This window comes from Mesoplodon densirostris, chromosome 19, assembly GCF_025265405.1.
Source record: "Mesoplodon densirostris isolate mMesDen1 chromosome 19, mMesDen1 primary haplotype, whole genome shotgun sequence".
Classification (NCBI taxonomy): Eukaryota; Metazoa; Chordata; class Mammalia; order Artiodactyla; family Ziphiidae; genus Mesoplodon; species Mesoplodon densirostris.
In genome coordinates, this window is record NC_082679.1 from 48,965,832 (window position 1) to 48,980,483 (window position 14,652).

General features: G+C 43.5%; 1 protein-coding gene across 1 annotated transcript; it reads right to left on the minus strand.

The window, feature by feature from the left end:
• Positions 1-1,208: 1,208 nt before the first annotated feature.
• On the minus strand, positions 1,209-13,473 carry NQO1 (NAD(P)H quinone dehydrogenase 1). The gene is made up of 5 exons (XM_060083173.1): positions 13,425-13,473; positions 4,948-5,112; positions 4,707-4,837; positions 1,584-1,740; positions 1,209-1,366 (listed from the first exon to the last, which is right to left on the minus strand). The coding sequence occupies exons 1-5, from the start codon at positions 13,471-13,473 to the stop codon at positions 1,209-1,211; spliced, it is 660 nt and encodes a 219-aa protein (XP_059939156.1).
• Positions 13,474-14,652: the final 1,179 nt, after the last annotated feature.

Below are 14,652 nucleotides of genomic sequence, written 5' to 3' on the forward strand. Positions count from 1 at the left end.
TTTTGTCCCTAAATTCATGAAACCAAAACACATCCTTAAAAGGCAAGTCATCAGTTTAGCAATGATACAGGAAGAACTTCCAGAAGGTTAGTTACATGGATCTGAAATAAAGTACTGTTTGTGGCAAGCTGTTTTTAGATACTGGGAGTACTGTTTCCTTTCATGAATTCATTCATTGTAGCAGATGTAGTGTTTAGAGGTGTTGGTTTATTTGCAGACATTAAATTAGAAGATTAAAGAGGGTTTTTTTAGCTTTTCATTTCAAGGTGTCTGTGTGCACTGTATAGAAACAACAAAAGCTGAAGGAGAATGACACTCATATTAGGCATAATAGTCATTGTGTAGTAATTAAAGCCAATATATATCATAAACAAGCAGAGAGTAGTAATTACTAAACAAGTCCCTTAGGTCAGACAGATTTCGTCATTTCTCTGAGCAATTCCCTTCTGCCATAAACCACAGAGAGGTAATTAAAAGAAAAATAGATCATTGAGGAGTTGGATGCTCTCTAGCCAGATTTATTCCTAAAAATGTATCTCTAAAGAGAGGAATTAAGTTGAGTAGAGGACCTTAAAGAATACTGTCTGGGATCTTTCTACACCCTTTTCTCCAGCTTTACAGCCTAAGCCTGAGAGGCCTTTTGAGCCTAATTAGATTTTGCCATGATAGCAGTTGGTTACATTTGGGACTTCCCTGGTGGTGTAGTGGTTAAGAATCTGCCTGCCAATGCAGGGGACACGGGTTCGAGCCCTGGTCCGGGAAGATCCCAAGTGCTGCGGAGCAACTAAGCCCGTGTGTCACTACTAAGCCTGCGCTCTAGAGCCCACGTGCCACAACTACTGAGCCCGCATGCCACAACTACTGAAGCTCATGCGCCTAGGGCCCGTGCTGCACAAGAGAAGCCACTGCAATGAGAAGCCCGTGCACCGCAACGAAGAGTAGCCCCCACTTGCCGCAACTAGAGAAAGCCCACACGCAGCAACAAAGACCCAACGCAGCCATAAATAAATAAATTAATAAATTAAAAAAAAAAACAGAATCGGTTATGTTTAACAAAACTATACAAAAATGTATGAATATAGTCTGTTCTATCCATTCCTTGTGGAAAAAGAAAAACACAAATCTTAAGAACTAAAGCAAGTCAAGGAACCCCAAGAAAGAAATCTAGATTTGGCTATATTTTAGAAGGAAATCAAGTCTTGTGAATCTTATTTTCTGGCTTTGATCTGGTTGTCTGTCGGGATGGACTTGCCCAAGTGATGGCCCACTGAAAGGCCAAATTTCTTATTTTTCTGTTCATCCTGTACCTCCTTTTTCATTAAGAATCCTGCCTGGAAGTTTAGGTCAAAGAGGCTACTTGGGGGGGCTTCCCTGGTGGCGCAGTGGTTGAGAGTACGCCTGCCGATGCAGGGGACACGGGTTCGTGCCCCGGTCGGGGAGGATCCCACATGCCACGGAGCGGCTGGGCCCTTGAGCCATGGCCGCTGGGCCTGCGCGTCCGGAGCCTGTGCTCCGCAACGGGAGAGGCCACAGCAGTGAGAGGCCTGCAAAAAAAAAAAAAAAAAAGAAAAGAAAGAGGCTACTTGGAGCAAAATACAGTAGCATCTCATCCCAAATATTCTCCAGGCGTTTCTTCCATCCTTCCAGGATCTGAATTCGGACATCCTCGAGAGTGTGCCCAATGCTATATGTCAGTTGAGGTTCCAAGACTTGGAAGCCACAGAAATGCAGAGTGCCACTCTGGGGATACACAAAGCACAGAGGTGAGTCACAGATCAAACCCCACAGACCTTGTACCATATACAAACAACAAAAGTTAATCTGGGTTTCCCAACAGGACACCCTGATGTGGAGGCCTGAGGCACCCTGGAAAATTAGCTCATAGCTCCACCCTCTCACCTTGTGCTTTCTGTACCTAGTTGTTACCTATTTTAGCCTATTCAGCTGTGCTCTTTGAATGAAGAAAACCTTGAAACTGTGCCAGCCTGGCATTCTGTGCCAAAACTGCCCGAAGTTCTATTACCTAAGGGTGAGTTTCAGTTTCTTGGCAGCTGACCCTTGCCAAGGCATGCACATGTGCATTTCTCTGCCTCCCCACATTACTAGACAAGTCTTAGTAAATTATTCTTACCATTTATTCTCCAATGTTAATGTTAATTCCCTAATCCTATAGGTGGCCCCCCTTTTTTTAAATATTTATTTATTTATTTGGTTTTGCTGGGTCTTAGTTGCAGCAGGCGGGCTCCTTAGTTGCGGCATGCGTGTGGGATCTAGTTCCCTGACCAGAGATCGAACCCAGGCCTCCTGCATTGGGAGCGCGGAGTCTTAACCACTGCACCACCAGGGAAGTCCCTCCAAGAACAACTTGAGAGAGTAAACTTTTAATACCTGGCAAACCAGCCAATTCTATTTCAGCCCTGACTGTAGAACATTCACAAGGGACCAAATCTACTTGCCTAAACAACCTGCACATTTATCGTAAAAGCTGCAGATCTGGCCCCTCACGGTTGGAGCATCATAAATGTGAGAATGTGAGATGCTACTAGAGATACCTCAAGCCCCTCTTTTTACTGATGAGGCAAATTACTGGCAGATTCAGGGTGAGAATACAGGTCTCATTCTCAGTTGTGTCCTAAAACTCTACTTCCTTATCCCCTTTCCTGTAGGTCAACCACCCTTCAAAGAGAGACCTGTCAAGTCTTAAAAATTTTTTCTCTGTCCTAGTTTTGTTTTTTAACCTCTGGGCATGTTCCTGTTGTCATTGCCTTTAAGTGAGTCAAGGAGAAGAAGAAATACTGGTATGCTTAGCTTTTACCAGGACAAGAGGCCCAATAGGTCTTTCTCATGGCAATTCCCTGATGAACTTAAGTCACACTGATCATTTGTTTGCATATGTGAGTGGTTCTGTTTATTCTAAATGATAGGATTTTAAATCTGTGAGCACAAGGTACAGGTTTCATATTTTTGAAACCACACCCACAAAAGCAAGCTCTTGGGAAAATACTGATTTAGGCAACACACACTGAAGCCAACTTTGCCTGCAATCCTTGCTGTTCAGACTTTGCTGCCAAACGTGATTTCATAGAAGCAAATCTTATTGCATGTGGCTTTCTTCACACACACCCAATATTTGTATTTTTAGGCAGAAACAGGAGTGTCAAGTTGACTGACCAAGGACAATAATTTTCTTTTCTTTAAAATTTTCTTTTCTTGAATGTGCTAACTCCTCCAGAAGGGATGACATGTCCTGAAGAAAGTTCACCCCTCAGTGACATCATGGGCAGCAGCTAAGCACCCTAAGTCTTCTATTTTGGGGGTGTTCCCCATCTGACCTCTTTGTCCTCTGTCTCACAGTTTCCCCTGCAGTGGTTTGGAGTCCCTGCCATCCTGAAAGTCTGGTTTGAGTGAGTGCTCATAGGCGAGTTTGCTTACTCGTATGCTGCCGTGTATGACAAGGGACCTTTCCGGGTAGGTTGATGGTTCTGCTTTTTCTAACACCTGGATTCTAGGTAGATTCTGTCCTGAGGCAGAGTTTTGAGCACAATTAGATACCAAAATCAGGCTCCAGGTCCCTTTGGGAGAGATGCATGTCTCTCCCAAAATTTTTAATAGATATTTTCATAGATATTTTGACATGATGTTCAGGATTTTCTTTAAAATACACCAGGAAATAACCGGGGTGAGGGGATACTGAGAGTTAAAGCTGGATGGTGGATGCATCATTATACTATTTTCTCTTCTTTATGTATGTTTGAAATTGTCCATAATAAAAAAGTCAGTCTGTCTTCATTTTGCAGACACCCAAAACTATACAAGAAACATTTTTAGAGCTCCTGGATTACAAGCCTAGATACATGCCTAGCAGTGTGGGGAGATAGATTAAAAAACAACAAATAACTCCACCTAGGCACCAGCAGTCAGCACTGATTTTGTGTTACCATGACAACCTTCACCTGATTTGCCACATCCAGGAGTATGGAATCCTGGGCCTGCCCCTCTGTGTACCATCTTCCAGGCTGATACTTCTGCAGAGTCATACTGTGAGGCTCAAAGGAGCCAATGTATGAAGTAAAAAACAGATGGGAGGGGGGACCTTTGTGTTCTTTTCCCTGGGGCTGTTTCATTAACTTCCTGTCACCAAGGAGATGTGGAAGGTAATGACTTTTCTTTTACAGAATAAGAAGGCAGTGCTTTCCATCTCCACTGGTGGCAGTGGCTCCATGTACTCTCTGCAGGGTATCCACGGGGACATGAATATCATTCTCTGCCCAATTCAGGTATCTCGTTTTCAGTGACCCTTCAGGGGTATTAATGAACTTTCTCTGGAGTCCAAATCCTCCAGATAGCAGTTCCACAAACTATTCTCAGGGTGCTTATGGAGATGGGGGCGGGGGAGAATTGCAAACTTGAGTGATTCCACAAGAAATAACTAACTGAAGAAAAAGATTAAACATACTGGGGAAAAAAAGCTCAAGGCTCAAATGTCATCTCTGCCATCACAGTCATATTTTCAAAGAGTAATACAGCCAGATTCACGACATCTGTAAATCTGTGTAATACTGCGCCTTTGAAGTAATCACCCTTCTCTACAGAGAATGCTGTCAAGTGGCTGTTACTTTCCTAAGATTACATAGCTAATTAGGTGCCAGGTTTAGGACAATAAGAACACAAGTGTCCCAACACCCCTTTTGATGTCTTAACCACACCTGAAAAATCACAAGGTCTGTGGCTTGCGGCTTCTTTTGTTCGGCCACAGTATCTGGGCTCAGACGGCCTTCTTTATAAGCTAGAACAGACTCGGCAGGATACTGAGAGTTCCCGGGGTCCTCCAGTTTACCTGCAGAGAGGAAGAAGAGAGGCTGACGCCAGAGGGGCCAAGGTGGGGCCAGAGAACCCACAGGCGAGAAGATCCACAAAGACCTAATTAAAGGGGAGAGGTGCTCCCACCTGTGATGTTGTTTCTGGAGATGACAGGATTGAAGTTCATGGCATACAGGTCCAACACAGTGACCTCCCATCCTTTCCTCTTCAAAGCCGCTACAGCGGCCTCCTTCATGGCATAGTTGAAGGATGTCCTCTCTGAGTGGGCCAGTAGGATCAGTGCTTTTCTAACTATTTAGACACACACAAGGAACATGGAGAAAATCAGTCACCAACCAGCAAAGCTCTGGCTACAGGTGAGCCCAGCTGGGATCCATAATGGAAGATGTGACTTTGTTAGACATTGGGTTATGCAATCCATCCACTGCATCAAAAAATACATTTTCTCCTTACAAGTACCAACAATCAAAGGAGGCATTTTAACTCACTGGGAAAACAGTGGCTAATTTAATAAATGGTGTTGGCATACTTAAGCAGCCATCTGCATGAAAATAAAATTATCCCCTTAGAAAACTAATGTAAGGTGCTAGAAGTCAGTATAGCAGTTACCCTCCATCAGGGGATAGTGACTGGAAGGGGACAAATGGGCTTTTGGGGTGCTGGCCGTATTCTATTTCTTGATCTGGGTGCAGATTACACAAGTGTGTGTTCAGTTTGTGAAAATTCACTTAGAACTTGTGCGCTTTTCAGTGTGTCTATTGTATTAAAGTTTTGGGTTTTAACTATCCCACTAACACACCACATACAGCAACAATTTGCTGGCAGATTAAAGATCTACATTTTAAAAAATGAAACTATTAGAATAGTATGGGATAGGGAACCCTCTTGCACTGTTGGTGGGAATGTAAATTGATACAGCCACTATGGAGAACAGTATGGAGGTTCCTTAAAAAACTAAAAATAGAATTACCATATGATCCAGCAATCACACTGCTGGGCATATACCCAGAGAAAACCATAATTCAAAAAGACACATGTACCCCAATATTCATTCCAGCACTATTTACAATAGCCAGGTCATGGAAGCAACCTAAATGCCCATCGACAGACGAATGGATAAAGAAGATGTGGTACATATATACAATGGAATATTACTCAGCCATAAAAAGGAACAAAATTGGGTCATTTGTTGAGACGTGGATGGATCTAGAGACTGTCATACAGAGTCAAGTAAGTCAGAAAGAGAAAAATATCGTATATTAACGCATATATGTGGAACCTAGAAAAATGGTACAGATGAACCAGTTTGCAGGGCAGAAATTGAAACAGATGTAGAGGACAAACGTATGGACATCAAGGGGGGAAAGCGGTGGGTGGTGGTGGTGGTGTGATGAATTGGGTGATTGGGATTGACATGTATTCACTGATGTGTATAAAATTGATGACTAATAAGAACCTGCTGTATAAAAAAATAAAATTCAAAAATTCAAAAAAAAAAAGAAAAAGAAAACAACCCCCCCCCAAAAAAAGAATAGTATAGGATGCTTTGTGCACTCTGTTGCTTTATGTCTCTTTTTTTTTTTTAAGAAATTCTTTATTTATTTTTGTTTGTTTGTTTTCTTTTGCGGTACGCGGGCCTCTCACTGCTGCGGCCTCTCCCGTTGCAGAGCACAGGCTCCGGACACGCAGGCTCAGCGGCCATGGCTCATGGGCCCAGCCGCTCCGCGGCATGTGGGACCTTCCCGGACCAGGGCACGAACCCGTGTCCCCTGCATCGGCAGGCGGACTCTCAACCACTGTGCCACCAGGGAAGCCCTATGTCTCATTTTTAATTGAACATTAAGGGATTGCAGTATTTTAATCATAACTCTTGCCAATATCTTTATCTAGAGGCCTGTTGCCATTTTTGTCTTTTATGAAATTTTTGTCACCAAGAAAGGCAGGATTACATTTTTCCCTTCCAGACTGAGTTGGTGTAGTGTATTCTTGGTTGTCAAAATACTCATAGCTTTTGGACTTTAAAATGGTAGATATTCATGATGTGTGAAAAAGCATGATACATAACTGTATGGTCTTATTTACATAAAAATGGATGCTTAGCTGTGTAGCTACCTACATAAACAAGACCTAGAAGGACACATCAAACAGTAAACTATTTGTGATTATGGATAACTTTGTTTTTTGCTTCTAATGTTTTTTGGTTCCTGTTATGCACATGTTAACTTTTAAGACATAAATGTTATTTTAAAAACCTTAAAAAAATAGTATGGGATGAAAGGGAGAATTTGTATAACCTCTGGACAGAGGATACTTTTTAAGAAAGACTAGAGATTCAGAAACCATGAAGGAAAAGCCTGAGAGATAAAGCCACATAAACATCAAAAATTTGTATTTAACAAAAGGTCCTATAAACAGAAGCAAAAGACAATCAGGAGAAGATAATCAGAACTCATCACAAAGAGTTAAAATCCCAAAGAATGCCTACAAATAATTAGGTAAAGACAATGCAATAGAAGAAAAAGTCAAGGATATGAACACATGATTCAGGGCAGGAAATTGCAAACAACAATAAACAAATGAGAAGGTGCCCTGTCAGGCCTGCAAGGAAAAGCAAATTAAAATAAGGCATGATGGGACTTCCCTGGTGGTCCAGTGGTTAAGACTCCACACTTCCACTGCAGTGGGCACGGGTTCGATCTCTGCTCAGAGAACTAAGATCCCACATGCCACGTGGTGCAGCAAAAAATAAATAAAATAAAAATAAGATGAGATATAATTATTTACCGATCAGTTGGCAAAACAATTTAAGACAAATAACATCAAGGGCAATTAAGATTTCAGGAAAACTGACACGTTGCTGGTGGGAATATGAGTTGCCTCAGCCTTTGGGGAAGGTAATCAGGCTGAATATTTAAACATTTTAAAGGCACATAAATCTTTGATCTAGTTGTCCAACTTTGGGGAATCTGTCCTACAGACTGAAAGCATCAGGATGGAAGAGCAAGGATGTGTACTGAACCATTCTAGTCACTGGCAAAAATCAGATATAACCCCGATTATCTATTTCTGGAGCACATTGGAATATATTACGATACACACATACTACAGAATATTATGCTCTTAACAAGAATGAGTTAGCTACACATAGTCACCCTGAAAGATATCCAGGATATATCGTTAAATGATAAAATGAGTGAATGTGAATCCACTTTTATTTAAAAAAAAAAGAAAAAGAAAAACTCCATATATGTAGGTAGATTTGCAGTATATTGGTATGAGGGGAAAAAAGATGTGGAATGATCACATGAAACTAGAAACATGTTACTAGTTTCCTTAGGTAAGTAAGAGATGGCAAGAGGGTAGAGGCAGAGGGGAAAGGTGAACTTTTTCTTGGACCTCCTTTGTGTTAATAAAGTTGTTAGAACGAACCTGCTTTACTTTTGCAATAACAGCATGTAAAGGGAGCTAACTATGTGCTAAGCACTGTTCTAAGTGCTTTGTATTCTTTTTCAATGGTCACAGCAACCCTATGAGGTAAACAGAATTAGTATCCTCATATTATGGATGGGAAAACAAGCACAGAAACCTTAAGCAGTTACCCAAATGTACATACTAAGTGGTGAAGCTGGAATAATTTAAAAATATATAGACATAGATAAGTCTATGCAACAACGTGTAGGGCGTGGGGAGGAGTACCAGAGAAAGGAAGTTTACCACCACCGTTCTCCCAAAAATTGGTGCCACAATTTCATACCTTAAGAACTCTGAACAGCAGCGACTGTGGGTGGAGCTGGGAGAGAATGCACCTGCAACTTTTTCTGGTGTTTGAAGATAATTAACTAGAAAGGAATGTGTAAGGCTTCAGTTCTTGCCCTGCTTTCAGTATTAACCACACCTGGTGTAGGCAGCGCCTACTGGCTTAAATTCAGCCACGTGTAAGCTTCAGCCACGTGTAAGCTTCAGGCAAGCTTTTGGCGCTTGCCAAAAGAGGATTTCCAAGCTTGGTCTGGCGTTTCAGACTCCATAAACTCAGATTTGGTGGAATATAAATTTGATGAGGATTTAAATGCTACAGAAGTGATATATCTGCTTCTGACACTGCCTGGGAAAATGGAAAGGAATTCCTGAGGCTGCCTCAACAAATTCCCACCCCCCTTTCTTATCAACTCATGGACTGAACGCTACTGAGAGCAATGTGAGTATATTAATCTCTGACATGCATTTTCTTTGTGATTTATCTTTGCATTAGTCACATCAGTGTTTTACTAAATACTGCTTTGTCAGTTTTTATTCTCTTGGCTTACTCCTTACCTATATATATATTTATTTAATATATTTTTTATTTATATATATATATATTTTCACTTATCAACATTAACAAGCATTTTTAAAAATTATTTATTTTTGGCTGCATTGGGTCTTCGTTGCTGTGTGCAAGCTTTCTCTAGTTGCAGCGAGTGGGGGGCTACTCTTCGTTGTGGTGCATTGCAGTGGCTTCTCTTGTTGCGGAGCAGGGGCTCTAGGCACACAGGCTCCAGTAGTTGTAGCTTGCGGGCTCTAGAGCATAGGCTCAGTAGCTGCGGTGCACAGGTTCAGTTGCTCCACAGCATGTGGGATCTTCCCAGACCGGGGCTCGAACCCGTGTTCCCTGCATTGGCAGGCGGATTCTTAACCACTGCACCGCCAGGGAAGCCCTGACAAGCATTTTGTAAGCAGTAAAACATAAAGGCGGACTTCCCTGGCGGCGCAGTGGTTGAGAGTCTGCCTGCCGACGCAGGGGACACAGGTTCGTGCCCCGGTCCGGGAAGATCCCACATGCCGCGGAGAGGCTGGGCCCGTGAGCCGTGGCTGCTGAGTCTGCGCGTCTGGAGCCTGTGCTCCGCAATGGGAGAGGCCACAACAGTGAGAGGCCCACACACCGCAAAAAAACAAACAAACAAAGGCGCTTCCTAGAAAATGAGAAAATCAGGACATCTATCCCTTGCTTTCAAAGAGCTTACCATCTACTAACTACAGTATAGGCATGACAGTTACCTTCAAAAATCAGAAAAAAGTAAGACGAGATACAAACAGGAAGAATATATTTGCAAGAAATATAACCAACAAAGTTCAGTATCTGGAATATATAGATTCTTAAAAATAACCCAGTAGAAAAATGGTCAAAGGCTATGAATAGGCAATTAACAGAGCATTCTTTCGCAATTAACAGAACAGTCATGTGTATTTGCCAGAGATAAGGGTAAAGAAAGAGATTTACTACCAAAGCAGAAGCCCGAGTTGCTTGTTTCCAAGTCATTTTTCACAGCCAAATCTGAGTATTTTTGGACTTGGAGGGTTCAGTTTCCCTTCCTGCCATTTAACTAGCTACATGACAGGCTTGACTTTCTTGAAATTTACCCTAAGAAAGGCATAAGACACATACACTAATAACTAATAGAGGAAAACTGTTCACTTCAGGGCTGACCCCTCAGCAAAGGCCTTCAGAAGGAGTTGCCATTTGAGCTGCCCTGAAAGACAAATGGGATTTTTACCAGTACCTCTAGTTTATCATTCAGTTTTTCTTATCCTGCACATCAACAGAAGCGACCATCTAACATAGCTAAGCACACCTTGTTAGTACTTCTCTCTCCCTGCACCGGTTCCCTTTCAGATCTCAGGCCCTAAGTAATATGCCCCCAATCCATTGTCACTTCTTTATGTCCTGAAAGCCCTCGTGCCTTCTCCACCATCCTACATTTTCTATTTCCACCCCACATCCACACTAGCCAACCTTCTTTCCCTGCCTTGAAATGCTAATGTTCTCACTGACCCATCCTCTCAGCCTCTCCACCATGGTTTATTGAGCACCTACTACACACCAGGCACTGCTCTAGGCATTTGGGATATGTCAGTGTACAAAAGAGACAAATCTTTGTCTTTGTGGAGAGTACATTCTGGTGACCAGATCATTCTGTCTCTCGGGGGCTGACCTCTGTCCCCATCTATTGCTCTGACATTCCTACAATTCTCTGGCTTCATACTCAGGCCAATCTGAAACCAAGAGTTTTTACTAACCTCTCAGATCAAACTGTACTCTGTCAACCTGCAGTTTCATTGATGACCAACATAGAACTTAATGACAAAAAAGATAAAACTGGCACAGAAAGAAAGGAATTGTGGTTCATCATGTCAATGTAAAACATATCTAGAACTCTTTAGCGGTAATAGACATCTTACCCACATGATTGTTTTGGCAGGAAGAATAAGCAATCAAGGCAAACCTATTGGAAATATAATAAGGGCAGACCCTCAAATAGTTTCATGCATTCTGCTTCTACCCTCTGGGCTCACTGAATTCCTCAAGTAATGTGCTGCCAGTTGGATGCATCTGTTACTTGCAAACAAGTTCTCTGGATGATTCAGTTCACCTCGAGATTTGGTTAACTGGGTAGGCTAATACTAGTTATACAAGATCTACATCTTCCCATTTTCCCTCACTAGCTCCCCCCCTGTTTTTGTCTAAGTTACACATAAATACAGAACATTCTGTAGAATTAGAAAATCAGGAAATAGTTTTCGCCCTAGTATTTCACGAGAGGTATTGGTGCCCTCCAGACAGCTGAAGAAGGAATAACCTAGAGGGAAACAGCCGCTCCCCGATGCTTCCACTCTAGGCCCCCAGAAACAGGAAGTCCCTATTGTCTTGTTTTAAACAATGCCTCGTTTTGATCAGACTCTCAGCCTGAGAGATGTGATTAAAAAAAAAAAATTGTTCAGGCTTTAGTGCTACTCCCAACTAAACTCTGGAATTCTCGAAGTTTTTGCTGAGTCTCTGTGTGGTATTTATTCACAGTTGACAATGCTGTATCGTGTTCACTTTCTTTAAGTCAGTCTTTCTCTTTGATCCTCTTCTGAGATTCTAGTCTTAGGGAAAGCATTAGCTTGGTGGTTAGCAGTTGCAAATACGCATTTAATACTTTTGAGGGTGGGCTTCCCTGGTAGCGCAGTGGTTGAGAGTCCGCCTGCCAATGCAGGGGGCACAGGTTCGTGCCCTGGTCCGGGAAGATCCCACATGCCGCGGAGCGGCTGGGCCCGTCAGCCATGGCCGCTGAGCCTGCGCGTCCGGAGCCTGTGCTCTGCAACGGGAGAGGCCACAACAGTGAGAGGCCCGCGTACCGACAAAAAAAAAACTTTTGAGGGCTTCCGTGGTGGCGCCGTGGTTAAGAATCCGCCTGCCAATGCAGGAGACACAGGTTCTATCCCTGGTCCAGGAAGATCCCACATGCCGCGGAGCAACTAAGCCCGTGTGCCACAACTACTGAGCCTGTGCTCTAGAGCCCGTGAGGCTCAGCTACTGAAGCCCGTGTGCCACAACTACTGAAGGCTGTGCGCCTAGAGCCTGTGCTCCCAACAAGAGAAGCCACCGCAATGAGAAGCCTGCGCACCACAATGAAGAGTAGCAACCAGAGAAAAGCCTGCATGCAGCAACGAAGACCCAAAAGAAGCCAAAAAACAAACAAACAAACAAACAAAACTTCTGAGAAAATACAGTACACCAGGAGACAACTATGATTTTTATAAGCAGGAGTGTCTGGAGTGCATTTGAGAGCCACGGTCCCCAAGACCCAAACCAATCAGAATCATGTAAGTCAAAGAAAGACTCTATTGAAGGAGTTACTTTTTAAAAAACATTTATCTATCTATTTATTTATTTATGGCTGTGTCGGATCTTTTTTTTTTTTTTTTAATTATTTATTTATTTATTTATTTATGGCTGTGTTGGCTCCTCGTTTCTGTGTGAGGGCTTTCTCTAGTTGCGGCAAGTGGGGGCCACTCCTCATCGCGGTGCGCGGGCCTCTCACTATCGCGGCCTCTCCCGTTGCGGAGCACAGGCTCAGCGGCCATGGCTCACGGGCCCAGCAGCTCCGTGGCATGTGGGATCTTCCCGGACCGGGGCACAAACCCGCGTCCCCTGCATCGGCAGGCGGACTCTCCACCACTGCGCCACCAGGGAAGCCCTGTGTCAGGTCTTAATTGCGGCGTGCAGGCTCTTCTAGTTGTGGCATGCAGGCTTAGTTGCCCTGTGGCACGTGGGATCTTAGTTCCCTGACCGGGGCTCGAACCCACGTCCCTTGCATTGGAAGGTGAATTCTTAACCACTGGACCACCAGGGAAGTCCAGAAGGAGTCACTTTTTAAAGTCAACTGGCTTATCCAATGGTCTTATGTGACTGAGTCTCAACTTTCCCAAAAGTGTCAGTCCAAGTGTAGCAAGTGGTATGGGCTACAGCACAATTACCTCCTTGCTCAGCAAAAGATAGTCAGGGACTCTCCTATTATCAAGAACAACTTTGACCAGAGAGTCTATGGATTTTTGTTGGGCAGATATTGCTTTAGCAGCAGAATCTGTGATATCTTCAAAAGTTAAGGAGAGATCCTTGATCATAGCCTCATTTGTACTTACTCTTAGTCTGGGCAGTAGGGATCTGCCAAAGGAAGCAAAGTTTGAATCATGCCTCCTAGTAATCTCTGTATGACTCTGTGACTTGAGACTGGAAAGGTGACAACCAGGAAAATTTAAGGGTCTGTAGACTGCACAGGCAGTTTTATTCTGGTTACCCTTACCTTGTGTCTTTGTATGAAGCCTGGATGCAATTTTCCTCAGGTTTGGCATTGTTAACCGGAGTCAGGGAAATGGACCTCAGGGCTAGGGAGTCTGACGCAATAGAGAGGGAGCTAAGTTTGTTCCAGAGAAACTGAGGCATTAGAAATCAGGAAGGGGACTTCCCTGGTGGCGCAGTGGTTGAGAGTCCGCCTGCCTATGCAGGGGACACGGGTTCATGCCCCGGTCCGGGAAGATCCCACATGCCGCGGAGTGGCTAGGCCCGTGAGCCATGGCCGCTGAGCCTGCGCGTCTGGAGCCTGTGCTCTGCAACGGGAGAGGCCACAACAGTGAGAGGCCCGCATACCGCAAAAAAAAAAAAAAAAAAAGAATCCACCTGCCAATTCTGGGGACACAGGTTTGATCCCTGGTCTGGGAAGATCCCACATGCCGTGGAGCAACTAAGCCCGTGCACCAGAACTACTGACCCTGTGCTCTAGAGCCCACGAACCACAACTATTGAGCCCATGTGCTGCAACTACTGAAGCCCACCCGCCTAGGGCCCGTGCTCTGCAACAACGACAACAACAAAAAGAAGCCCCTGCAATGAGAAGTCCATGCACCTCACTGAAGAGTAGCCCCTGCTCACCTCATCTAGAGAAAGCTCGCACACAGCAATAAAGACCCAACGCAGCCAAAAATAAATAAATTCATTAATTAAAAAAAGAAATTAAGGAGAAGTTTGTGATGGGTAGAACTACAGGATCCCTAGCAGCATGGCAAGTCTAACAGTCATTTGGAGGTTTGATTATCCCCCTTTGCAATGGCCTGAGATATGTGAATAGTGGCATTGTCTTTCCGGTCCAGAGCAAGGCAAAAGAATCATAAAGACCTTCATGGTGTAAGAACTGGGAAAAGGAGGGACTTCCCTGGCAGTCCAGTGGTTAAGACTCTGTGCTTCCACTGAGGGGGGCATGGGTTCAATCCTTGGCCAGAGAACTAAGATCCCACATTCTGCACAGTGCGGCCAAAAAAAAAAAAAAAAAAAAAAAAGATTTGAGAAAAGGACAGAGAGGGAAGGAAGAATGGAAAAAAATGTTCTGTTTTTGTTTTTTTTTAACTGAAGTATAGTTGATTTACAATGTGCTAATTTCTGCTGTACAGCAAAGTGACTCAGTTACCCATATATATATATTCTTTTTTATATTCTTTTCCATTATGGTTTATCCCAGGGCATTGAATATAGTTCCC